Source organism: Berkeleyomyces rouxiae (assembly GCF_048999995.1).
Source record: "Berkeleyomyces rouxiae strain 22BRR77 chromosome Unknown BrBRR77_ptg000004l, whole genome shotgun sequence".
NCBI lineage: Eukaryota > Fungi > Ascomycota > Sordariomycetes > Microascales > Ceratocystidaceae > Berkeleyomyces > Berkeleyomyces rouxiae.
In genome coordinates this window covers 1,963,088-1,976,196 of record NW_027396494.1, presented here as the reverse complement: position 1 = coordinate 1,976,196, position 13,109 = coordinate 1,963,088, and the positions used below count along the sequence as shown (strand labels likewise).

The following is a 13,109-nucleotide window of genomic DNA, read 5'->3' as shown; positions in this document are numbered from 1 at the left end:
CTGGTCTGGCATTAGTTTTGCCGTACCAGCGCCGGACTAGTCCTTAGAGGATACGCCGTTAGTGTTGGTGTCGGGCTTCCGTCGGTCCTTAAGGGTGCAACCCCAACATCAGCCTCTCTTCCTCCTTTTGCGCGTCGTTTTGGTTCCTTTTTGGCTGAGCCATAGTTTGTAGGCGTCGGTATCGACCAGAAGGTCGACTGGTTCCCAGCCAGGTCTGACGTAGCCTTTCCATTTGACTTTGACTTGCTTGACACCATTAGAAGTGCGTTCGCCTAGGATCTTTTCGACCTCCCAGTATTCTTCACCATTGATGACTTCCATAGGTGCTGGTCGATCGTCGTGAGTCTTTTGGGAAGGGAAAGCGTCGTTGGCAGCTGAGCGAAGGCGATCGGCATGGTAGACGTCGTGAGCAGTTGTACCCGGTACTTCAAGACGATAAGTGTGAGGGGTAACTTGTTCCAACACTTTGCAGTATTGGTATTTTGCTCTAAGTTTCCTGCCGAGGCCTGAGCCTTGTTGTTCAGGGCGTAGGGTGAGCCAAACGTATGAGCCTGTAGGAAAATCTGGTGCAGGACGTCGGTGTTCATTCTCGCGTTGCTCCATCTCCGCTCGTGACAGAGAAAGGTTGGCGTGGGCCCATTTCTGGGCGTCTCTCAGGCGTTGGATGACCCTCTCAGCCTGTCCGAGTGGACCGTTATTGTCGGGTTCGACAGGCAATGGTGGTGCGGCGAAGACTCGTGGGTGGTAGCCGTGAGACAAGAAGAAAGGTGAAACATTAGTGGCAGAAGATGGGGTGGCATTGATGCTGAACTCGACCATGGGCAGTAGATTGAGCCAGGCGGGGCCTTCAGCGCTGAGTTTGGCAAGTTTGACTTTGATCTCAGCGTTCATCCTCTCTGCAGCTCCATTGGTAGCCGGATGGTAAGCTGTTGTGGTTAGCCTTTCGATCTCTAGGCGTTTGCAGAGGTGTCGCCAAGCTGCGTTGACAAATTCGCGGTCAGACAAAATAGATTTTGGCATGCCGTGGTGTCGGTAAAAGTGGTGGAAGAACATATCTGCAACAGATTCCATGTCGAGGGCGTCGGCGGGAATAAGGATGACGCCCTTGGATAGACGGTCTATAACAGTTAGGACGTGGGTGTAGGTGATGCCGCCTTTCTGTGCTGGTTCCAAAGGTCCGATAAAGTCGATGGCAATCTCGGCCCAAGGCTGGTCGGGAATTGGCAAGGCTTTGAGGGTGGTGTCCTTGTTGTCGCGACGAATGTTAGAACTACCACAAATTTGACAGTTGCGGCAGAAACGGCGGATATCTTCGACGTAGCGGGGCCAGAAAAACTCTCTAGACAGCTCGACTTGCATGACGTTCTTTCCGGGGTGCAGCATCATGGGCGAGTCATGAATGTTCTGTAGGATGGCGGTTCTCAATGGCTCGTTAGTAGGTACCCATAGTTTATTCCGAAATCGAATAGCGGATTTGGCGTCCAAAGAGCAGTCGGAAATGTTGACTCTCAACTTGTGTCTGATTGTTTCGGGCCACTGTGACAGTCCATCTGTCAACGCTTTATGGATAATGGCGTATTCATCATCGGCAGCACAGGCATCAGACCAGAGTTCCCGTAAGGCAGGCGGAAGTTCGGGGGTAGAAGGGGCTTCTGGCGTGTTGGTGGTTTGTGTCGAGAAAACTTTCAGGCCGTTACCGTCGTGGTGCAAGATAGTGGCTAGTCGGTCGTTGTAGCGCGCGTCATTCGTGTTGTCTGGGGTGTCGCGGCGAGAGAGAGCATCTGGGAGAGGGGAGAGTTTACCAGGACGGTGGACGATGGTGCAGTTGTATTCGCTCAAGGTCAGGTACCATCTAGCTTGGCGTTCGGACAAGTGCTGCAACTTGGTAAAATGCAGCAAGTTTTTATGATCTGAGACGATGGTAAACGTCTCCTTCAGGCCCTTGAGTTCGCCACGCCATTCCTTCAGGGCACAGACAACAGCCAACAGCTCTTTGTCGTGGATCGGGTAGTTGCATTCGGCGGCAGTCATTTTGCGGCTGAAATAAGCACAAGGCCTAGTTGATCTATCGGGCTGCGTCTGTAGAAGCGCTGCACCGAGACAGTAGCCAGACGCGTCTGTCTCAACAACAGTTGGCAGATCTGGATTGTGCGTGCAGAGGACAGGGGTCGAGGTGAATGCTTCTTTTAGAGCCTGGAAGGACTCTTCTTCCTTTTCGCCCCACTGGAAGGCCTGGTCTTTCTTTGTCAACTGTAGCAAGGGAGTCGCTAGAGTAGTGAAATTTCTGACAAAGGTGCGGTAGAAATTGCATAGACCGAGGAAGGCTCGAACGTCCCTGACCTTCTTGGGCGTTGGCCAGTCCGACACTGCAGAGACTTTGGTTGGGTCGGTTGAAATCTTGCCGGGCTCAAGGATGTATCCCAGGTACTTCACTTTCGATACCGCGAACTCACATTTATCAATGTCGATTGTCAGTTGGCCCTCCAGAACCTTTGCTAAAGCCAAGTTGACCTTCTCGTAGTGGTCCTCTAACGTGCCGTCGGTATAAATCAAGATGTCATCGACGTAGGCAGAGCACCACACATCCAAGTATGGGCGTAGCAGACTGTTCACAAAACTTTGGAACTCTGCAGGCGCGTTGGCCAGACCAAAAGGCATGACGTTCCACTCAAAAAGGCCTTGTCGCGTTCGAAAAGCGGTCTTCCACTCATCTCCCTCGGCGATTCTGATGTTATGAAACGCGGAAACAACGTCGAGTTTCGTAAACCACTTAGCTTTGGAAGCATTAGCTAGGGTCTCGCTGATGTTTGGGAGTGGGTACCGATTCTTTTTCATAGTCGCGTTTAGTGCACGATAATCTACACAGAAGCGGAGGCCGCCACCAGGCTTTTTCACGAATAGGATGGGAGCAGCAGCAGTGGACTGGCTGTGGCGAATGTAGCCTTTTTCCAGCAATGAAAGAAGCGTCTGGCGAAGAACCACGAGTTCTTCTCTGGTCATGCTATAAAGGGGGCCCCATGGAGCTTCTTCGTCGGGCACGGTCAACTCGATCCTATGATCCTGGCCAGGCCGGCGGGGAGGCATCTTTTTAGCAAATTGTGCGTCTGGATCAAACACCTTGACCTTGTCGTGCTCGATCCAAGCTGGGATCTTCTTTTTCCACTCTCTGGGGTTGGCTGGTACTCTATCTTTCTCCAAACGGGCCAAGGCTTTATTGATATCTTCGATTGAAGCTGCAAAAACCCGCAGCTTATCTCTCTTGGCGGCGCGGAAGAAGGTGCTCGCTCTGTTTATTCGTACCATGGTAGAGCGGAAGGTATGGTTTGTCGTCGCCTTTCCTCGAGCGACAATGCCGGATTTAAATCTAACTGTGTCGGCTTCACAGTCTATCCTTGCCCCTTGTTTCTTGAGCCATGGGTATCCGATCAGGATGTCTTCGGCTAATTTTGGTACTACCCACGCCACATGTTTTTCTATGTGGCCCGATATGTCAATTTTAAACACGGCTAATCGGTCAACCGTGACGGTACTCTTTGAATTAAATGGTACCAGCGTTCTGGGACGCGAACTGAAATGCGTATCAAGTTTCCATTTCTTTACAAGGTCACTGCTGATCATAGAGGGGGAAGCGCTACCGGTGTCAATCAATGCAATCACGGGACAAGTGTTGTTGATCACTGCATCTAATTGAATTGATGTGTTGGTAATAGATCTATTCAACTCTTCCCATTCCTTCACAGCAGCCTTGTCGTCTTTGAAAACCTGCTTGGGCCTCTGACCACGACTTGGGGCAGAGGCGATCAGTTTCCCGAGTCCTCCTCGGCGGTCTCGTAATATTCTTCGCCCTCTTCTTCGAGTACAGGAGGAGGGAGGTTCGTGGCTGCGCGAACACTCTGTTGTACCGGGGGGCGGGCACGCTCGAATGGGCAGTTAGGGGACATGTGGCCACCAGCGCCACAACGGAGGCACAGTCCTCTGGCTCTTCGTGACTGGAGTTCTTCCTTGGAGACCCACTTGGCACGACGGGGGGCACTGTTATGGGTGGGCGCCCAGTCCATGGCATCAGGGGAGTGTTGTGCCGGGACATTGCGGAACTGGGACGTCCGGGCAGGGTTCCTCGGAGGGTGGGCATGCCGACACTCGTCGAGTTTTTGCCAGGCATTAAGCACCTGTTGTGCGTATTGTTCGTAGGTTGGGGGGTCTGGGAAACCAGCCAGGGCAGACATCACTTGCCCGGGGAGGGTGCGCCTCAGATTCATTATGCGCTCTTCGTGGCTCAGTCTATAGCAGCCAGCGATCTGCATCAACCGACTGACCCGAGCCAAATGTTCCGGAGCAGAGGCACCTCGGCATTTGAGGGTGTGCAGCTCCAAGAGTGCACGACGGGAAGCTGAGGTGTCCTCGAAGCAGCTGTCCAAGAATTCCAGGAACTTATCCACGTTCTCCAACGATGGATCGCGGCTCATGCGGGCAATGTAGGTCTGTGCCTGGAGCAAGGCATTGTCGGCTAACAGACCGTAACAGTGCAGAATGAACCCTCCTGCGCCGTTGAAGTGACTGTGGTCGTAGCGGTACTTCATCTCCACGTATGACCGGTACGTTGGGTAGAGATCAGGCCGCGTATGGTCATAACGGACCGGGCGGAGGTCGGAGGAGGTGTTTCGCACAACCACTGGGGTCGCGGGGGCGGAGTTGGGGAGTCCCTGCATTTCGTTATTGTGAGCCATTGTTGCTTCGTGGAAAACCTCTGGCTCACCGGGGACTTCTGGTAGTATGCTGTCTTCTCGGAAGCTGTGGTGGAAGGAAGAATCGTCGTCAGAGGGTGCAAAATAGTTTGGGGCCATAGGGTTTGGCCGCTGTGGATATTCAAATGGCAAAGTAAAAGAAAAGTAAAAATATATCTCGATCCCTCGTCGGGTCGGCGGTAAAGTAAAAAAAAAGGAAAGATAAGAGTGACTTAAGGAAAAATAAAAAAAAAAAAAAAAAAAGGAAAAGGGAAAGGGGGGTTTGAGAATTCGAGATGATGTTAAGGTGTGATTACGCTAAGCTGGATCTTCACAGAAAGGGACACAGAGGGACAAAGATCTCGAATTGAAGAACAAAACCTAAACTCTCTAAATGGTGTAGAAACAATGCGACTATTTATCCTGTTGGAAAGGGAGGCAACCGACGATCGGCGGCGACGACAACTAGTTCCTCTAGGAAGTGCCGTTAGTCTTGGTTCTGGTCTGGCATTAGTTTTGCCGTACCAGCGCCGGACTAGTCCTTAGAGGATACGCCGTTAGTGTTGGTGTCGGGCTTCCGTCGGTCCTTAAGGGTGCAACCCCAACAATAACATGAGTGTCAAGACTCGACTCGGCTGCATCATGCGCGAGTTGAAGCCATTGGTGGCAGGCATGTGGAGACGAGAACGTCGCCGACAGGAGTGGGATAGTCCCTGGCAGCCGCCACTGACCGACCGCATCTCCATCGTCGTCGACCCTGGACCCAAGGAGGACGCTGCCGTCAGGCATGCCCGGTTCTTGTCAAGACTTCCGAACGATGCCGTCACCGTGTATACGGACGGCTCCAAAGAAGGCTCCAGGTGCTCACTTGCAGCGTGCGTGGTCGATACCAAAACCGGTGAAGTCAAAACGAAAGTCAGTCATCGACTGCAAGATGTGGAGGTTGCAGACTGCGAGAGCGCCGCCATCGTGGAGGCACTCACGCTCCTCGCCAAAACAGAAAAAATAACAAAGCAAGCTCGCCCCTGCTATGTGTTTGTCGACAGCCAAGCTGCCATTGCGCGGCTCCGCAAGCACGGCCACTTCGCGTGGCAGGCCCGCCGCGTCCTCGGTACATTCACGTCGCCAGTCACGGTGATGTGGTGTCCCGGGCACATGGGCATAGCGGGGAACGAGATTGCAGACGCGGTTGCACGCCAGGCTCTCGAGAGTGATGATGAACGCAAGTTCAGCTCACTGGGCAGTGTCTTCGCTAGGGTTAGGAGGTTTACCATGGACAAGTGGGAGACTCTCTGGGCTTTTGAGCGAGACACCGCCGCTGGTCCCTCCCACGGCTCGCACTACCTGCGTACCATCGGTGGTGATCCAGTTCTCCGTGCTAAGGCGCCCAAGGTTTCCGGACCAAGATGGCTAACCTCGGCGTACTTCCAGATGAAGGTGGGTAAAGGCAACTTGTTGCCCTACTTGCTGCTCATCAAGAAGACGGACTCGGACCGGTGCCGCCGTTGTCAAGAACATGAAAGCGAGAGCGTTGAGCATGTGCTGCTGCACTGCGCCGCATTTTCTGCAGAGCGTCAAGAGATGGCCATGGCATTGAGTCCTAAGTCGCTAGATCTTCCGACGCTTTTCAATACGAATAACGGAACCGAGGTGCTGCTGAAGTTTGTTCGCAAGACGGGTTTTTGCACGAAGGCCTGGGTAGAAGGTGTGGGGACAAGAGAAAGTAGTGGTGGGAGGAGAGTGGAGGAAGTTGAGGAGTGAGGAGGAGTTGGTGCTTGTGTCTTTGGACAAATTACTGTGTCGAACACGACGTATTTCCTTTGTCGTTGATTTTTGCTGGAGTTTGGATGTTGTTTTATTGTACCTTGCTATGTGTAGATTTACTGCACCTCGCCATAACCCTATCAGGTTCCATGCGAGTAATGAATAAAAAAAAAAAAAAAAAAAAACTCATCGTGGGAAAGGCTGTACAGTGGTCCCCAGGGAGCTTCCGAGTCGGGGACAGTTAGATGAATCTCGTGGTTCATCCCGGGACGCAGCGGCGGGAGGCGGCGCGTGTAGAGTGCTTCTGGGTCAAAAGCAACAACATTCTGTGGGTCTATCCAACTGGGAACCTTTTCCTTCCAGTCATCTGTAACAGGCTCGTTCTCTCGGGCCAACTTTTCCAATGCTTTGTTGATATCCTGTATGCTCGCAGCAAAGACCTTCAAGTCCTGGTGCAAGATCTTGCTGACACGTGCAGCTTTCAATTCCGTAGGGGTGTCCAAGTTCCGAATGGTCGAAACAGAGCGAGGGACGGAGAAGTGGGGGAGCACCAAACGGTGCCGGTTGCAGTCTATTAGGGCGTTGTGGTGGCTCAGCCACGGGTATCCAATAAGAAGTTCGTCATCATAAATGTCGGGTACGACAAGGGCAAGGACTTCTTCCCGGAGGCCGCCGAGATCCAGCTCGAAGCGGGCAGCCTGAGTGGCCACAGAAGAAGGTTGGTCATTAAAAGGTTTTAGGGAAAGGGAAGTTTGCAGCGCAGAACAAGGTAGTTTCAATCGTTTCACGAGGGCCTGGGATATGATCAAGGAGACTGTATTTCCGGTGTCGACTAAAGCTACTGAGTTGTGAGAGCCGTTGATTACAACGTCAACGGATAAGGAGCCTCTCACAAGCAAAGGGGACGTTCCCTTCTTGTTCTTACCCCTCCGGGGGCGACTGTCACCGGAGGGTCTCAGTTTTCCGACTGAGCAGTGGGCAACTGTACGACACCGAAATCGGCATCCAGGTCATCGTCTAGCTGCGGCGGCGTGGGCACGTGTACACCGCGGACACGGGCAGGAGGCGCGTTCCGGTTGGGAGGCACATCGTAGGGGCATTCCCGTACAAAGTGACCTGAGGCGCCACAGCGGATGCAGAGGCCAGCGCGACGACGTCTCTCTCGTTCCTCTTCACTCGCCCAGCGGGCAGTGCGGCGGGCAGCAGGCGCACGGGTAGGCTGGGGGGCAACGCGGCGGGTTCGTTCCCAGTCCATGGCGTCGGGATGGCGGTGGGCAGCGGGGGCGGACGGATAATAGCCGGAGCGGCGGCCCGAAGTCGACTCGGCATCGAGCTTACGCTGCCGCAGTTCCTCGGCAGCTAACACGACCCGGTCTAAGTACTCCGAGAAGACCCGGGGAGGGAACGAGTTCGCCACGTATTCCCGAATGGGCGTGTCGAGGCTGTCCTTCAGCCACCTAATCTTCTGTGAGTCCGCCGCGTCCAGAGCTTTGGCGCGGGTCAGCAGGTCCTCAAACTCCTGCAGATGGACCTCGATCCTTCTGCCTCTCTGCTTTAACCGCGAGAGCTGGTCTTGTGCCTTATCTACGGCAACTTTGTCTTCAAATGCTCCCTGCAGCTCTTGAAGGAACTGGTCGCAGGAAACGGGGCCATCGTCTGTTAGTCGGGTCTTGATTGACCGCATGCGGCTGCGGGCCAAACCCTCGGCCTGGGCATAGATTGAGACGATGAAGTCTCGGTCGGCCACATGGCCACGCTCGCAGTGCCATATTTCCAGGACCTGGTCGAACCAGGCGTCGAATTCCTCGGGCTCGGTGGAACTCAGCGAGGGAATCTTGTAGCGCAATTTTGCGCGACCATTCTCGTTACCAGCCGCTGAGGCGGCGGCGGCAGCAGCAGCGGTGGCGGTAGCAAGCGCTGCTTTTTTTTTTTTTTTTTTTTTTATTCATTACTCGCATGGAACCTGATAGGGTTATGGCGAGGTGCAGTAAATCTACACATAGCAAGGTACAATAAAACAACATCCAAACTCCAGCAAAAATCAACGACAAAGGAAATACGTCGTGTTCGACACAGTAATTTGTCCAAAGACACAAGCACCAACTCCTCCTCACTCCTCAACTTCCTCCACTCTCCTCCCACCACTACTTTCTCTTGTCCCCACACCTTCTACCCAGGCCTTCGTGCAAAAACCCGTCTTGCGAACAAACTTCAGCAGCACCTCGGTTCCGTTATTCGTATTGAAAAGCGTCGGAAGATCTAGCGACTTAGGACTCAATGCCATGGCCATCTCTTGACGCTCTGCAGAAAATGCGGCGCAGTGCAGCAGCACATGCTCAACGCTCTCGCTTTCATGTTCTTGACAACGGCGGCACCGGTCCGAGTCCGTCTTCTTGATGAGCAGCAAGTAGGGCAACAAGTTGCCTTTACCCACCTTCATCTGGAAGTACGCCGAGGTTAGCCATCTTGGTCCGGAAACCTTGGGCGCCTTAGCACGGAGAACTGGATCACCACCGATGGTACGCAGGTAGTGCGAGCCGTGGGAGGGACCAGCGGCGGTGTCTCGCTCAAAAGCCCAGAGAGTCTCCCACTTGTCCATGGTAAACCTCCTAACCCTAGCGAAGACACTGCCCAGTGAGCTGAACTTGCGTTCATCATCACTCTCGAGAGCCTGGCGTGCAACCGCGTCTGCAATCTCGTTCCCCGCTATGCCCATGTGCCCGGGACACCACATCACCGTGACTGGCGACGTGAATGTACCGAGGACGCGGCGGGCCTGCCACGCGAAGTGGCCGTGCTTGCGGAGCCGCGCAATGGCAGCTTGGCTGTCGACAAACACATAGCAGGGGCGAGCTTGCTTTGTTATTTTTTCTGTTTTGGCGAGGAGCGTGAGTGCCTCCACGATGGCGGCGCTCTCGCAGTCTGCAACCTCCACATCTTGCAGTCGATGACTGACTTTCGTTTTGACTTCACCGGTTTTGGTATCGACCACGCACGCTGCAAGTGAGCACCTGGAGCCTTCTTTGGAGCCGTCCGTATACACGGTGACGGCATCGTTCGGAAGTCTTGACAAGAACCGGGCATGCCTGACGGCAGCGTCCTCCTTGGGTCCAGGGTCGACGACGATGGAGATGCGGTCGGTCAGTGGCGGCTGCCAGGGACTATCCCACTCCTGTCGGCGACGTTCTCGTCTCCACATGCCTGCCACCAATGGCTTCAACTCGCGCATGATGCAGCCGAGTCGAGTCTTGACACTCATGTTATGCCCCAGGAGAGGCAGGTCTGAGTCATCGGGGGCAAGCTCGTCCTTGTCGGGTTGGGACGCAACACGGACGGGATGGTTGCGTTGGAGGCGGAGAGTGCGAGCGGCGTAGGCCATGCGTGCTTTGGCGAATCGAATAGAGGGGGGCGGGAGGCCGGCCTCGACTTCGACGGCGCGTGTTGGTGAACCGCGGAATGTACCTAGGATACGGGCGGCAGCTTGGCTTTGCAGTTTCTGGTATACCCTTTGCAGACTGAGCTGGGGTTTTGACGGGTCATACCAGAGAATTGATCCGTAATCGGCGATGGTACCCACACAGGAGATGTAGAGCTGACGGAGTGCCGCAATTGTCATGAATAGCCATTCTTGCCATTGCCATTGCATAGGGTTATGCCTGGCACCTTACCCCGCTTCCGTTGTGTCACGCTAATGTTCCAAGGACGTATGATGATACGGTTATACCACTTGGTGGTCTGTGTAACCTTGAGGTGTCACTCCGGTTTATCTACTCGGGTGTGGCCGGCTTGCACACTATAGATCATCGCTATTAGGTAACTCGGTACTCTGCAGTTGATGCAGCTTATTCTGAGTTGACTGCTATTCTCGTTCCTTTTGTGTCAACAGCGTTTGAGCGTGGGGCCCACACCTGTTAGGCCGATATCGCTGTAACGCGACATATCGTTGCCTGGGTGTCTTGAGGGATTTTCAGTTCTGCTGCTGCCGTGTTGGTTTATCTCGTGAACTAACATCCGGTTTGATAGTAGCGTCTGGTAACGTTGAGTTACGTATGTCCCCACTTTCGGTTATCTGTGATTTGGTTCTAGCTTGGGAAGATCTCTGTTGTCAGAATCTGCAACGCCTTAAATAGCGTTGCCTTCTGCCCTGTGTGATCAGGTTAACTCTTGCTCCCCAAGCTTAACAATCACATACACCCCTTTTGCCATTCTTCTTTGTATACTAGTTTATAGTATCACTTCTTCGATAGTACCTTCTTCTTTAGTACTATATCTTTAATTATCACTTGTTTCTTGATAGCCTTCATTGCATCAGTACCTTCTGTCGTCTTCGTTACCTCAGTGTTCCTGTGATTGTTTATTCCCTTCCGTGTGTTATAAGATCAATTAGTTGAGTGTGCCTCTTTACCTCAAACCGACCATACGACCTAGAGAGTTCTATCCTCTCCTCCCGGCCGTATATCCGCGCAGGCCTGACTGTCCACCTCTGGAACCTATCATTGTCCTGAGTCGTTGGCTTTCTAGAACCCTAATGGTTTCCTTGGGCCCTATCCGTAATATTTTGTTAAGCTTCATTTAAAGACTCACACATTCTTCCAACTCTTTGTTATTCTTTAGCACACCTTATTCTTCTTTTCGTTCCGGCTCTCGACTACGGCCGATATCCCGTCTTCCTATGATCATACTAGCGCTGCTGTTGTTACACAACCTTCTTCGTCCGCTAGTCATAACTCGGCTCTTTCTGGTTCTTAGTTGATTCCATTTCTCAATCTACTTCTCTTCTTCTGTGGACAGTCAGTTGATGGCACTGTCTCTGTCCCAGCTCCTTTAATTTCGTTGAAGCACTTTGTTCCTCTAGGCTAATGTCGTCTCAAGCTTTGCGTTCCACTGCAAGCAATGAGAACCGGCGGGCTCACCGCACTACCGCTGAGCAGGTTCTCGATCCTGTTGATCAGGATGACCTACGGCTAGAACAAGTGCACAAGCGATATCCCGAATGCAGTTCGGACAGTTATTATGATTTGCGTCCGGTGTTCTTGCGGGATGGTGTACCTTCAACCACCTCTTGTCAAGACGCAGGTCATGCTGTTAATCTTGTCTCGACTGCCGAACATATCAATACTCTTCCGTCTGATGATGCACATCTAAATTTGCAACTTGTCAAGCAAAACCTGGATGGCATGCTCACACGTGGCTTCATTGCCCCTACTTCTTCAGTGTTGGCTTCTCCGATTCTTTGTCCTCGGGAACCAGGCAGTGTACGATCTTCTGTTGATTTACGGGCGGTCAACTACCTTATTTTATAAGCTGTTCATTTGGTCCCGCATCAACCAGTCGTTACAACTTGCCACATCTGAACGGGGGTTTCCAGAAAGCCATGTCTACCAGCTATGCACCTTTTGGCTTGCAGCAATGATGTTGCCAACTCCCAGATTACTTTGAGTTACAACATGGTACCTGAGTGTATAAAGTGTTGTTGTTGAGTTTACTCACACACCTGCCATTGTGCCAAAGCATGTTATTGAGTTCTTGTGGGATTTCTTGGACAGTTTATGTCTGTTTTTAGACCTCTGTGTCTGTATTTCTTGGCCTTTGTCTTGCCTAATTGTTTTGACTCCTGTTGGGTCTATTTATATGATATCAGCAGCTAGTGTCTGTTCTTTGCTGAGCTCGTTGGTTCTACGAACAGCTCGTGTCTGTTCTTTGGGTTGACACCTCTTAATGCCTCTTCCTTGTGACACCGTGTGTCCATCGGCGACTGCTTTTTTTGTGTCTCTTCTTTGACCACTATGGTGCTTGCGTTTGACCCCTGCTGGGTTATAATTGCCGACAGCTCGTGTCTGTCCGGGTATTGATAGTTTATATCTACTCGCTTTGCTGACAGCCCGTGTCTGTCTGGGTATTGACAGTTGCTGTCTACTCGCTTTGTTAACAGCTCGCTTCTGTCCCACTTCTTGACAGTTATGTCTAGTCTTCGTGCCACAGTTGTGTCTAATGCGTTAGGCCACTGTTCGGACTATTTTCTTTCGGCTGTTGTTGTGTCTACTTACGACCACTATACGTCTACTTCTTGTGACATGTTCTGTGTCCTCTACTTTGGACAGCTCTCTTGCCTGTTACTTTCTTCGACTCTGTTACGTCTACTTGCGACTACTCTATGTCTCCTTTCTGCGACCTCTTTGTGTCTTCACTTGGGCCTACTCTCTGCCTCTCTCTTTTGGACAATATCTTGTTGTTTTTCTTCTCGTTAAAAGAAACACGATGTCCCTCTTCGAAGTCCTGCCTATGGTGGTGCAGGCCAGTCTTGTATCTTGTGCTGAAATACTGCCAAGTTTGACAAGCTGACTTTACCAATTTCTTGTTTTCCCCTTTCACCAATACTCTTTACGGATCCTGCACGTCTTTGTTTCCATGCTGTCTGTTGTCATATACCAATTACCCGATCGATGATGAGTCCCCATTACACATGTTAGTCTATTCTCCCACAACCGGAATCGTGTTCGTTTACATCCATCGAACCATGTCCCAGGGGGTTCTTAGCTATTGTGGAGGCGATTATGTCGCGGCGATTGATGATTGTGCCAACTGAGTAGCCACTCTGGTGTACACTTGTTACCAGAACTT

At 52.2% G+C, this 13,109-nt stretch overlaps 4 protein-coding genes across 4 annotated transcripts; 1 reads left to right on the top strand and 3 right to left on the bottom strand.

Moving 5' to 3' along the window:
• Window positions 1–108: 108 nt before the first annotated feature.
• Window positions 109–3,303, bottom strand: BROUX77_004761 (uncharacterized protein; the record flags this gene model as incomplete). The annotated part of the gene is made up of 1 exon (XM_073749559.1): window positions 109–3,303. The coding sequence occupies one exon, from the start codon at window positions 3,301–3,303 to the stop codon at window positions 109–111; it is 3,195 nt and encodes a 1,064-aa protein (XP_073605218.1).
• A 497-nt stretch (window positions 3,304–3,800) lies between these two features.
• BROUX77_004760 (uncharacterized protein) lies at window positions 3,801–4,844 on the bottom strand (the record flags this gene model as incomplete). The annotated part of the gene is made up of 1 exon (XM_073749558.1): window positions 3,801–4,844. One exon carries the CDS (start codon window positions 4,842–4,844, stop codon window positions 3,801–3,803), a length of 1,044 nt encoding a protein of 347 aa, XP_073605217.1.
• A 492-nt stretch (window positions 4,845–5,336) lies between these two features.
• BROUX77_004759 (uncharacterized protein) lies at window positions 5,337–6,485 on the top strand (the record flags this gene model as incomplete). The annotated part of the gene is made up of 1 exon (XM_073749557.1): window positions 5,337–6,485. One exon carries the CDS (start codon window positions 5,337–5,339, stop codon window positions 6,483–6,485), a length of 1,149 nt encoding a protein of 382 aa, XP_073605216.1.
• Window positions 6,486–7,443: 958 nt separating this feature from the next.
• BROUX77_004758 (uncharacterized protein) lies at window positions 7,444–10,134 on the bottom strand (the record flags this gene model as incomplete). The annotated part of the gene is made up of 2 exons (XM_073749556.1): window positions 7,444–8,363; window positions 8,655–10,134. The coding sequence occupies 2 exons, from the start codon at window positions 10,132–10,134 to the stop codon at window positions 7,444–7,446; spliced, it is 2,400 nt and encodes a 799-aa protein (XP_073605215.1).
• Between the last annotated feature and the right edge of the window lie 2,975 nt (window positions 10,135–13,109).